The following is a 12,710-nucleotide window of genomic DNA, read 5'->3' as shown; positions in this document are numbered from 1 at the left end:
TAAGCTCTCTGTGTTGGAATTCTGACCACCCATGTTTATTTCTTCACTTTCCATTCCCTCTTCAACTGACATCAATCATGGTTTTATCCCCAGTATCTGACAAAAGTGATCTTACACAGGTTAATAATTACATCCAAGTACCCAAGTCTAATGCTTAAATTAAACCCCTCATCCTGTTTGCTCTCTCAATAATGATAATGCCATAGTTCTTTGCCCTGCACCATGTCTAGTCATCAAAACTTTGCTACCAAGGAATTCAGAGCAATTAAAAGGTAGTAGGGTGCAATAGAAAAAAGCTGTTCTTATACAATACTGGTTCAGAGATCATTTTTTCTAGGAAAAAGTGGAAGCATTAGAGTTTGGCACAAGTAATCTCTTCTAATATTGAATTCCTTTTAATTAATTAATTCGTAGTACTAAGGCCTATGAGGGGAGCTATATATCTGAGACATCTTTATTCCTTTCTTCCTGGGGTCCATCTTCAGAAAAACCTGAGATCTGACAGCAAATAGCTCATCACAGGGGGATACAAAATAGGAGTTACTTTCCCCAACACTGCTTTCTTAGCACAGGTCTTATAATAGGAAAGCCTGCAGTTTGGCTCAGTATCCTTCTTGGGTTTCCCTCCATGGCAAACGAGTGACTCCAGCGAGAAAACTGCATCTTCCTTGAACGTGAGGCAATGTAGCACGAGTCTTAGGCTCTTGGCGTGGCACAGGCACTAACTTGCCTGAGCAGAGCTCAAATTCAACTTCCACAGAGGCTGGTAAAGCCTAGCTTTCTGCATTTGCGATTTATGTTTTCATGATTCTAATATAGGTGGAACATGTCTCATGTACTTTTAAAAAAAACTTTCAAGTGCTCAGACTGAAAGATCTAGGACAAGGAGTGAGGTTAAGAGGTAAGAGAATTAATTGGTGGCAACTTAGTAAATTAGAGAATCTCTCTCCTTGACTATCAAAAAAATAGCTGTGGCTCATACCTATAATCCCAGCTATTTGGGAAGCAGAGATCAGGAGGATCATGGTTCAAGGCAAACATCTCAACCAACAATCCACATCTCAATCAACAATCCTAGCTCCAGAGAAGGGAAGTGGGAGGATCAGGTGGGAAGGTACTCCAGGTGGGAAACCCAGGAAGGGTACTGACTCAAGCTGCTGGCTGTCATATTATAAGACAGCTGAGATCACCTCAGGGCAAAACACAAGACCCTATTCAAAAAGTCACTAACGCCAAAAAGGGCTGGAAGCATGACTCAAAGGGAGCACCTGCCTAGCAAGTAATGTCGAACCCTGGTATTGAGAAAACAAAAAAATAAAATGATCGGGGCATTAGACTTTTCAGTTGTCTAGAAGTTGATAGTCACTACCAAAAGGGAAGCATAAACAGGGCACTTTTTGGCTACCACCTGTGGCTACTACAGCTACTTGGGAGGAGGAGCTCCAAGCAAAAAATTTGCAAGATCCCATCTCAACCAATAGTTGGATATCTGGGCCTGGAGGTATGCCTCTCATCCCAGCTATTGCAGGAAGTGTAAAATAGGAGGATTGCAGTCCCAACTGGCCTGGACAAAAAGAGAAACCCTATCTCCAACAATAATCAGAACAAAACCAGTAGAGGTGTGACTCATGTGTCAGAGTGCCTTTCCTACCAAGCACAAAGCCAAGTTCAACCTCCAGGACTACTAAAGGAAGGGAAAAGGGGAAAAAACAGGGAAAAGAGAAAAGGCAAGGCCTAGGCTTGCAGCTATAATTTCCTCATAGATACAGCACCTCTATTGTAGGCACCCCCAACACAGACTCAGAGGGGAGAGCTCTGTGTAGGAAATCCAAAAAGAAGTGCTCCAGGCACTGGGATGGCATGCATTAATTCCTTTATTTTCTTCATTGTTCCCATTAGAAGTTTAGTTGAAAGACTACTTATGTGTAGCTGTCAACTTGATTTGCACCTGAAGTCAACATCTATATCAGCTTCTGCTGAGTGCCAATAATACTCTCCAATACTTTCTACCTTTTTATAACATTTTCTTAATTTCTAGGACACAGAGTTTCCATTAAAGGACATTCTCTACATTCTTTTCTCCACTTGTAAACTTCAGATACAAGGCTCAGACCTCCTGTCCATGTATATTCACTTGTAAGGCTGTCTAATCAGCTCAGGTACAGGGCTTTCAATGCAATCAATAAACATTGATGCTATCTAAATGTGCAGCAGGCTTCATTTTCCTCAGTTTAATACTTGACTTTTCCATCAATAATTACATTTAAATTGTGTGCTAAAATTAATGTCTAACCACCTCCCACAATGTGCTCCTTCTTTGGAGCAAGTTGTAGATACAACATGCTCCTAATCACTGGCTTCACATTCCTAAGGATCATTTTTAAACTTTCCTTCTCTTATAGCCACAGATAATTCCTCAGTGATAGTGTCATATCTACTTTCAAAGCATATTCCAAATCTGGCCACTTCATAAAAGTCCACTGTTAATGCTATATTTTAAACCACCAGTATCTCTTATGAGACAACTAAGATAATTTTTGACTATTCATTCATTTTAAATAGACCAGAATGTACTGATGCATTTACTGAAGACTTTTGTATGTCCCTATTACACTTAAAATGGAAATCCAAATATGTACCTAGGTGCACAGGCTGCATGGGATCTGATCCCAGACTACCTCTCCCAGTAATGCAGGCCAGCCTTAACGCCATCTTGCTGCTCCTGCAGACAGTCAAGTGAGTTTCTTCCTCCTTTTTGGCCCTAGCACCACATTTCTTACCATTTACTTGGAAGATATGAGTCTGATAGATGTGTTCATAGCCAGCTGCGTAGCAGGTATAATTGCCCATGTGAGTGGTGGTAACCTTAGTTATATACAGGGACCCATCATCTCCAAAGTCCTATAGAAAAAACAACAAATAAAATAAAATAAAGTGTTTTCATTTCAATAGTTTTGCTTTTTGAAACATAGTCACAAATAAAGTAAAATTAAAATATTGTTTTAAAATTATCAAAATGATCATTGTAAATATGGAGTACCTCAACTTACCATTTCCTTAAGATACATTTTATTAAAAAGGTGTGATCTTAGGGCTAGGCATGGTGGCTTATGCCTGAAATCCCAGCTACATGGGAGGCAGAGATAAGCAGATCACAGATGGAGGCCACCCTCAGCAAAAAATTTGCAAGACCTTATCTCAGTACAAGTCCGATGTGGTGGTACATGCCTGTAAGCCCAGCTGCACAGAAGGTGAAGGTAGGAGCATGGTGCTCAGGGTTGGCCTGGGAAAAAGTACAAGGCCCTTTCTGAGAAACAAGTTAAAAGCAAAAGAACTAGGGCGTGGCGCAAGTGGGAGAGCACTTGCCTAGCAAGCATGAGGCCCTGGGTTCAATTCTCAGTACAGGCAAAGAAAGGGTGATCTCATTCCTAAATTTCCCATATTTATTTGACGTATATGAGTTTATATTAAAAAAAAAACCTAGTTTCTAATTTAGTTTATATGTTTTTAGATTAATGAAGCTATAACATGCTTTTATCTTATTTACACCTAAAACAAATAGCTATTGAGTATGTTTTTCACACTTGTAATTTTCCACTAATCTTAATATAATTCAGTTATATATTTACCAAGAAAAATAGTTATTACAGCAGTGTGATCTCCGTGATTAAAATGCATAGTTATGTCATGAAACAGGGTTTGGTTTTGGCCCAAGGCTTTGCTATGCTAAGCACCCAAGCCACAGTTTGTTGTATTTTTAATCTAAGAAATGATCAATATATTTGGATAAAATAACCATCTATTTCAAATGTGTAGGAACAAATGCACAGCCATTTTGGAAAAGAATGTGACAGAAGTCTCAAACTGCCTATCAAAATCAAATACAAGAAGCACCTCTGGACCATCAGAGTTAAAACCAGAAATCTTTTCTTCCTTGAAGGCAGTGAAGGCATTGTCAAATCAGATTTTTCAGAACTCTGGAAATAGACACATATTCTTAACCATCTACAGAGTATTCATGGGAACAACAGAAATGCAAGATTTGTTTATTTGAACCTGACTTTCATCCCCTTTCCAGAGCTGCACAGCAGCCTTGAATGGTAGCACATGCAACTGTGCTAGCTGTGAAAGCCATCATCCTAGCAGACTGGAGGGGAGAGAATAGGTTTGGAGATATCCCCAAGGCCCCGTCCCCAGACAGTTATCCCTGTTGGCAGCAACTTAAAAACTTATATTTTCCTGACTTCTCTTTATGTGAGCAAGAATTAGAGCTTACTCTGTGAACAGTTCTATCCCCGAGGTTTTTATTAAAAGAAGCGCTGGTGGTTGTTTAACATTACAATTCTGTAAGATAGAAGCACTAGTTGGGGATTAAACTAGGCTGACCCAAAAAAATCTTTAAAAAAGAATTGGGGAATGAGATATTCACAGAGGGGTTTGAAAAGCTCAACATATTCCTAGAACATAGAAGGCCATACAGATGTGCAGGGCTGTGCAGTCCCAGGAATGCACACTCATGTCTGGCCAGCTGTGAGGCTCTGCATAAGCAGGAAAGAAAGGCCAAGGCAGAATTGTACACTGTCTGCAAGAACAGTCAATGTGTAACACAAACGTAACTCGAACACCTCAAAATTAGGAGGGACATAGTGACTCTAGAAATCTAATTAGATATCTCCAATCTCTATTCACCGCTAAGGGAGCTGAACAAAGATTTTAGTATTTTAGTAGATACAATACTCCCCAAGTAAATTAGACTTCACTAAAATGAAAAACCTTTCCCCTCAAAGTATCTCCAAGAAAGTGAATTTTATCTAACAGAATGGGAGAAAACATTTGAAAGTCACTTATCTGGCAAGTGTCCTGTGTCCAGAATATATAAAGAATATATAAAGAGCTACAATAATTCAGCAAAAAATGACAAACAGTTCAATTAAAACAATGGACAATGGGTGAAGGATAATACAACATATTTTCAAAGTTTTACAAATAGGTAATAATCATATACAAAGATGTTTAGTGTTATTAGTCACTAAGGAAATGCAAATAAACTCAGTAAGAGACTTCACACTCACTAGTATGGCTAAAATAACAAACACAGAAAGTTGTACTTCCTTAGGTAGTAGACAGAAATTTTGAAACCTTCCATTGTTGCTAGTGAAAAATATTAAAATCAGGTAACAGTTTGGCCATTTCTCCAAAAGTCTAAATTACAAATGACTAGCAAGTTCACTTCTTGGTATATACCCAGAACAATAAAAATAATTTACAGACAAACTGGATGCAAATGTTCTTAACTACACTGTGACTCAACTCAAACATCTGTCAACTGACAATGGACAAACACAATGTGCAACATCTATACATGGTGTAGTTATAAAAATAAAAACATCATTTCATAAAAAAATAATAAAGTACTACTTTGTACTACAACAACTTTGTTCCATAATCTTGGAAACCAACTGAATTTCATACTTCAAAATGGTTAATTTTATGGTATTTGATATATATTATAATAAAGTTGTTGTTAAAAAGTAAAAATAAAATATGTTATAATTATTGTAGCTAATATAACTTTACTGAGTATGAAAATATTTAAAAATAAAAGAATTATTGATATGCTTACATAAAAAAGAAACACTTGTTTGCATTTTAAAACATGTTTAGAATTCAAAAAAATGTTCAAAACCCACAGATTACCTATGTAAAATATTTTAAAACACATAAAAAAGAAAACATCAATGCATTTTAATCCCTATTTATACTAGACATTTTGTAACACAAGCTGTCCTAAGCACTTCACAAATCTTTAGAGATTCACTTTGCATGTCAAACTTACAGGACAAGACCTATTGAAGCCTCTTTCAGCCTTTGCTATTATGATGTCAAGTAAGCTGTCTGACTCTACTTGCTCTTCCTTAGTACAGGCAGGATTGGAAGCTCTTGGCCTTGCTGCACGCTTTCCATGCTGCCTGCCTTGGAAGCCATTAATTGAAGGAAGAAAGAGAACAAAGAAGATAGTTGGGACAAAATGAAGAAAATAAGAGCAGTGAAATACCCTAGTAGGTCTGAAGAAAAGAGGTCGATAATGTTTAAGAGTGGATGTGGAAAACGAAGAAGGAAAGCTGTGTAGATCCATGTAGGTTTGACTGAAAAGACAGTAACATTTCCCAATAGAACTCAGAACCTGTACCTCTTCTCATTCTCAGCAGCAGAGGATGAGGGTGAATATGAAGTATTGCACACCAGCCTTGTCATTGTGGAATTGGCAAATTTTCATTATTTTTTACTAGACATAGAATTATTATCAGAGTTTTATTTTCTGCTCGTATTATATCTATGATCAAGACTTACCTCCTGGTATAATTTTCAAATGATTTGATGTCTCCCAAAGGTTTGTGTGCTGGAAGCCTGGTCCCATGTGTGGGAGTGGGAGATGCAGTGTAACTCTAAAAGGTAGGACTCCTTAGGTCATTGGAACTGCTGTTCTTGGAGCAATTAGGTAGCTCTTGGGGGACCCCTGAGCTCTCTGGAGACTGACTTGTTATACAAGCCTGAGCCTGATCCTCGATCTCTCCAGTTTCCTGCCTGGTGATGCGCTGCTCCCTCTCATACAACTCCCACCACTGTGATCCACCACGAGGTGCTCACCACAGCACAGCCAGCCTAGTGCCATGTCCATGAACATCTAGAAATACACGCTAAACAATCTTTTTTTTCCAAAAGATTCCCATGGGTATTTCATTATAGTAACAAGTGACCTTTTAAGAATTGAGTGCTTCTGCTTCTTCTCACTTCTAATTTTGAGTATAGAATTTTTTGTTTATTCTTAAATTTTTAATGTGTTGTTCATCTTTTACTTTGTGGTAGAATAGTCAAGCCATATTTTCACCATCTGCATTTCTGTTAAAAATAGCCTCTCCTTACTACAGATTGATTGCAATCTATGGGGCTATTGAAACTGACCTTGAAAGTGATAAAAGTGTTGTGGCAGATTCAAAAAAGATAAGAAGAGATGGTAAGAGCAAAGAGAAAAGGGAGAGAGAGAAAGAAAGAGAGAGAGAGGAGAAGAAGAATAAGGAGGAGGAGAAGGAGGAAAAAGAAGAGGAGGAAGGGAAGAAAGGGGGAAGAAGAAGAGGAGTGGGAAGGGGGGAAAGGAGGGTGGAGAAGAGGAGAGGGAAGAGAGGAAAACAGGAAAGGAGAGACACAGTATATGTATAACATATGCTGACCATCATACTAGATTATTTCCTTAATAACTGTCTGATTAAATATAAATTCCTCACCATTGTATTATATAATGTTAATCATATATCATTTATAAGACTCCCAGAAGGAACTGTCAAAGAATTACAGAGAGATCTTCATGAAATTTGGAGCTAAACCCCAACAAAGAAGTAGCTGTGTGACATAGATTCCATGATACAGCTCCTGTTCACCACAGGTTATCACTGAGCACATGCTTAAGGACAGTGCACTGATGAGAGAATTGAAATACTAAAAAGAAAGACCAAGACTGTGTCTTAAGTGAACATTAAGCAAATAGTTGCTGTGTTGGAGAAAGTCAAATTTTTATAGAAATTGAGAAAAATTACAGCTAAAATATTTTGAAAAACAGTATGAACAAGAATAGTTATTGATGACCTGAAATACAGCATCAACCTATTCATAAAGCAGTATACATATTGGGCAAATACATGTCAGATTCATTACTGTGAAAGCAGGTCCTGAAGAACAGGTGTCATTACATTAATATCTACATGTACTAAATACTTTTCCAGAATTCCCTTTCAAATTTTCATAAAATTTGAAATAAGCAACTATTCAATGTTCTATATAGGTACCTAAACAGCATGATTTTTCCCTTTGTATAATTTCCAAATGGCTGTCAAATTTTATGACATTTTATATATGTGGCTTGAGATACAGTGGAGCTCAGCGAAAGTGATTAAGATACCCTCATCCAATGAGTTTAAAATTATCTGAGAATATACCTTGAAAATGTTTATTTAAAGTGTCTTATTGTAAGATGTGTTATTCTATTTATTCTATAACATGAAGTTCTCTTGAGTTAAAACACTCTCTTACTTAAATTCACATATATGTGACAACTTTTAAGTTGTATGTCTCTACTCATACTTTTTAATTCTTTCTTCTAAGTGGAACCAAAATCTTCCAGCCTCAATTTCCTTCAATATATTACTTAACAAATACTTTTTTTAATGCAGCTTTTTTGAATAGGTATGACTCTAATATTTTCTCAACACTTTGAATACAGTATGGTTCTTTTCAGAGTATTTAAAATAAAGCTCAATAAATATTTATTGAGCAGTTAAACATGTCAAGTATTATGATATACAGTTTAGAAAATATATCAAATTTTATCCTATGAACAATCCTTTTACAAGGCAGTATCATTAGATTCATTTAGCAAATTAAAAAAGATGAAATATGATGTTGAGGCACTTCGGTAAAGTCACCAAACAAGGTGAGGAGCCTCAGATGAGCAGATTCATATCAATCAACATATAATTCTTAGCATTCTTTCACTTTTCCAGATTCTCCAATAATGTTAGCCATAACTAGAAATTACCTACTGCTTACCTTCTTCCTGCTTTAGTCTTTCTAAACTTTTAGTCTTTTATTTTCTCAGCATTTTCCCTAGTCTAAATAGATCAACTCAAATCTGTGATTTTGATGCTCAGTTTTGATTGAGAGTTATGGCCATAGAACAGACACTTTTTGAGTTCAGGGGCAAAATCTTGTATTTATTCTGAATCCCTAGTGCACCTTCATAATCTTGCAGCCAATACTAGTCCATAAATATTTCTCTAGTGATTAAATCTTTATGAGCTTCTACCCATTACAGAGTTGCCTGAAGGCACTGATGTCTGAAAAGAGTTCTAATTCCCAAATCATCTATTCTGTTGATTTGATTGCTTATGCTCTTCTCAAAGCAGTCCAAATTGGGACTTTGGAAAAAAAAAAATCTGTAGCATATTTCTAAACTTTGAAAATTGTAATGGCACCTACAATTGACTATACTCAATCATGTAAGAATAATAATCAAAGCATTAAAAACTGATCATCATTGATCAGAATGGACAAGGGTGGAAAGTTCAGGCATGATCTTGGGAGAACCTAACAGCTGAATTTCTGGTCTATATTTAATCACAACCATTGTTTAGATTTTTCTTATCAAAAAGATAAACCCAAGTAACTATAAATTTTAAATTTCAGTTCACTTTCCCCATCACATTGTGGTTCTCCATATGGTTTTTAAATTGTGTTACACCAGCTTTACCACAGTTTAAATGCAGTTTTCCATGTAAAATATGCTGCCTTAATATACACTGGCACTAAAGTAATTTTCTTTCTAATTTTTATTACTCTAATATGCTTTTATTTTGCAATATTGAGAAAGTGATTTTCCTACAAAATATATTTTCATAAAATAGCAATAAAAGTGATTTAAGCCAATGTAGTGAAATTGTCTAAAGTGCTATTATCTAATGATTCATATGATTTTTCTAGAAACTATGTTTCTCACTATCCTATTTACTTTCACACTTAATCTATCACCAATAAATAGCCCTCTGAAAAGTAAATTAAATAATATAAATTCAATTTAGCAAACAGATTATTTCTAAAATCTCTTTTTCTTAAAGTAAAGCATTTCATGAATCAATTTAAAGACGAACAATAGAAAAGCTAACTCAACAAACATGGATGGATAGGTTGTTTCCAACTGTTAACCAAACAAAAAAGACAAGTGAGTACATTTTTTTGGTAGAAAAACCAAAACTAAAACTGTGAGAACTTTGTATTAACTATATTATTTTATGGCATATGTAAATAATCATGTTTTACTTTTTTCTAATGAAAATAATTCTGCAAAAAGATTCTAAAAATATCTTTAAATTAGTTGATATGCTTCTCTTCTTATTTACACCTCTCAGAATAACTGCCTGTAGAACAGTGAGGGAAAATGTAGAGATCATAAAGTCTTACTTAACAAACTACAAAGTTTGTCTGTACTTTGGGTGTATTGCAGTTTAGAATCAGTGAGCTACCAGATCTCTGGACTATAGATAAACAGATGAACAGCTGCCACCAACACCAGAACACCTTCTACATGCACAGGACAGATAAGGCATGCAGACAAGAAATGCCCAACATGGCACCCAATATGGTGACACTCATGATAAGATGTGATGATGTCTAGAGAATCCTGCCATGGACCCCCACCTAAGTTACAGCCAAGGGTATAACAGATTAGCAGAGGACTAAATGACATAGCAGGGGAAACACCTGGAGGAAGAAAACATAAAAAGGGCACCTGTTGAGGACCCAGCATAGTGCCTTTCCAATGTCCTGCATTGCTCATGAACAACATACACTAGCATCAAAGGACTCTCTTCTGTATGCACCTCTTTTTGCCTGAGGATCTCTCTCTCTTGAGTAAGAGCAGTCTTGCCATGTAGTAGCTCTCCTTCCCGAGCAGGTTGAGCTCCTGGCAATCTCAGCCTAAATGAACTGGCTGCTTGGTGGGGCTCCCTTGTGGAGCACAAACCTTAACCTGCTGCGGTGCCCTGTGAGGCAACTGACTGTGTGCTGTAACTCCCTCTTGGATCTTGCAAGTGTGCATTTGAAGTATGAATAAATGTCTTTGTATTGACCCAAGTGTCTGAGTGGTCTTTGAGAGACATTGCCAAGTTTTTGTTGCCTCTGCCCTAAGTCTGCCGTGGGCAATATCCCAATCCCACCATAGGGATACTTGGCCAGGTTCAGGACATAGCTAACTTCTCCCTTGTGGGAAGAAGGACAAAGTCCTGTTCAAGACAGTAAAGAAGGATACTTGATGGAAATCCCTAAAATTTCTGGATGGAAACTGAGTTTTATGAAGTTTAATAAACATGGTATGAGATTTAAAAAAAAAGGGTTCCTGAAAAGCAGAGGGTCTTAGACATAATCACTGTCTTTTTTTGTGTGTGTGATACTGGGGCTTGAACTAAGGGCCTATACCTTAAGCCACACCACCAGCCCTTTTTTGTGATGAGTATTTTCAAGATAGGGCCTCACAAACTATTTGCTCGTGCTGGAGATCCTCCTGATCTCTGCTTCCTGAGTAGCTAGAATTACAGGCATGAGCTACTGGCACCCAGCCCATAATCACTCTTAAAAAGGTTTTCAGAGAAGGAAAAGGATCTGGAGGCATTTCTCTGATTATAATGAAAACCAGAGCAAGCAGAAATCTCTGGAAGCCATCATGAACAGACATTTAGGCAATCTGTAGATCCAGTGAGGTAGGTTAGGGAGAGCCAAGCAGTAGGCAAGTGGTATTGCTCCTCAAGATTCATGAAAAGATTAATATTGTGATACCATGGTAGATAGGTAGGTAGATAAAAATAGATAGATGATTGATAGAAAGATATAGAGATATGGTAATCTAAGTTGTCTCTTCTTTCTGTCTCAAGAAATTGTGACAGATGTATTGACAGATAGAAGATATGTAAATAGACATGGAGTTATATTTATGATTTGTGTCAGACATAGTATGTCCTTTCAGTGGTAAAAAAGATCAGTCTATTGAATAAATAGTAATGAAGTATTTAATTATAATAGTAATGGAGTATTTGAAAATATCCTCTTTATTTCAGGTTTCTGCATATTGGATGACTTTTGAAATTGAGAACAAATGAAAAACTCATATAAGATGTAACTAATAAATGAAAATTTCAAAATTAAGAATTCTTATTTGTAAAAATGCATCACCAAGCCAGCAAAATATAAGTAACAAATCAGACAAAGCAAATGACTACATGTAAATGTCTGAGGGAAAAATAAAAGGATTCCAACTCCACAGGAAGGAAGATGTAAAAAGGCATTTCCTAAAGAGGAAAACAAATTGGCCCTCTCTAATGGGGAGAGATTCATAATTGCATTTCTAATCATTGAAATTCAATTTATTACCATGTTTATCGCAGCATTATTCACAATAGCTAAGCTATGGAAATAGCCAAGATGCTACACTACTGCCAAATGAATTAAGAAAATGTGGTATCTATACACAATGGAATTTTACTCAGCCACAAAGAAGAATGAAATTTTGTTGTTTGAAGGTAAATGGATGGAACTGGAGAATATCATTTTAAGTGAAGTTATGTAGGTTCCAAAGGCCAAAAGCCAAATATTTTCTCTCATATGTGGAATATAGACCTAATACAAAGACAAGCAGGTCACGCTAAGAGAAGGTCACATACAAGAGGGGGAGGGTAAAAGAAAAAAGAAGGTGAATATGGTTGATGTGCTTTCTATAGAAGAACTAATATAGAATTGTTAAACCTGTTGAAACCACCATAAGAAGGGGACTAAGAGAAAGAAAAATAGAGGAGATGAACCAATTTGGGTTGATACATTTATACATGGAAATACCACAAGGACACTCCCTGTGTAGCTATCTTAAACAAAAATGTCATTTTTGTTTTCTTTTACAAAATCAGAGGAGGGCAGAACAAGTCTTGTCTGGGAGGCTGGTACCAGTTGGAGAAGGGTAAAAGGGGGGAAAGGGTGTGGGAGGTGAATAAAGTACAAATACTGTGTATATATATATATACATATGTATATATATGTGTGTGTGTAAATGGAAAATGAGACCTCTAGAAACTGTTCTAGGAGTGGGGGTGGGGTAAAGGAGAATGGTGGAGGGGGTG

The 12,710-nt window shown here is 36.6% G+C and overlaps 1 protein-coding gene across 5 annotated transcripts in view; it reads right to left on the bottom strand.

Moving 5' to 3' along the window:
* The window catches only part of Fstl5 (follistatin like 5), a 749,493-nt gene that overhangs the window by 205,008 nt on the left and 531,775 nt on the right, over positions 1-12,710 (bottom strand). For all 5 annotated transcript variants that reach the window (XM_074041710.1, XM_074041709.1, XM_074041711.1 and 2 more), the window contains one exon: positions 2,781-2,901. In XM_074041710.1, coding sequence (XP_073897811.1) covers positions 2,781-2,901 — 121 coding nt within the window. The remainder of the gene's footprint in view (positions 1-2,780; positions 2,902-12,710) is intronic.

Source organism: Castor canadensis, chromosome 9, assembly GCF_047511655.1.
Source record: "Castor canadensis chromosome 9, mCasCan1.hap1v2, whole genome shotgun sequence".
NCBI lineage: Eukaryota > Metazoa > Chordata > Mammalia > Rodentia > Castoridae > Castor > Castor canadensis.
Note: the sequence above shows the minus strand (reverse complement) of the source record. Positions and strands in the feature narration are given on the sequence as shown.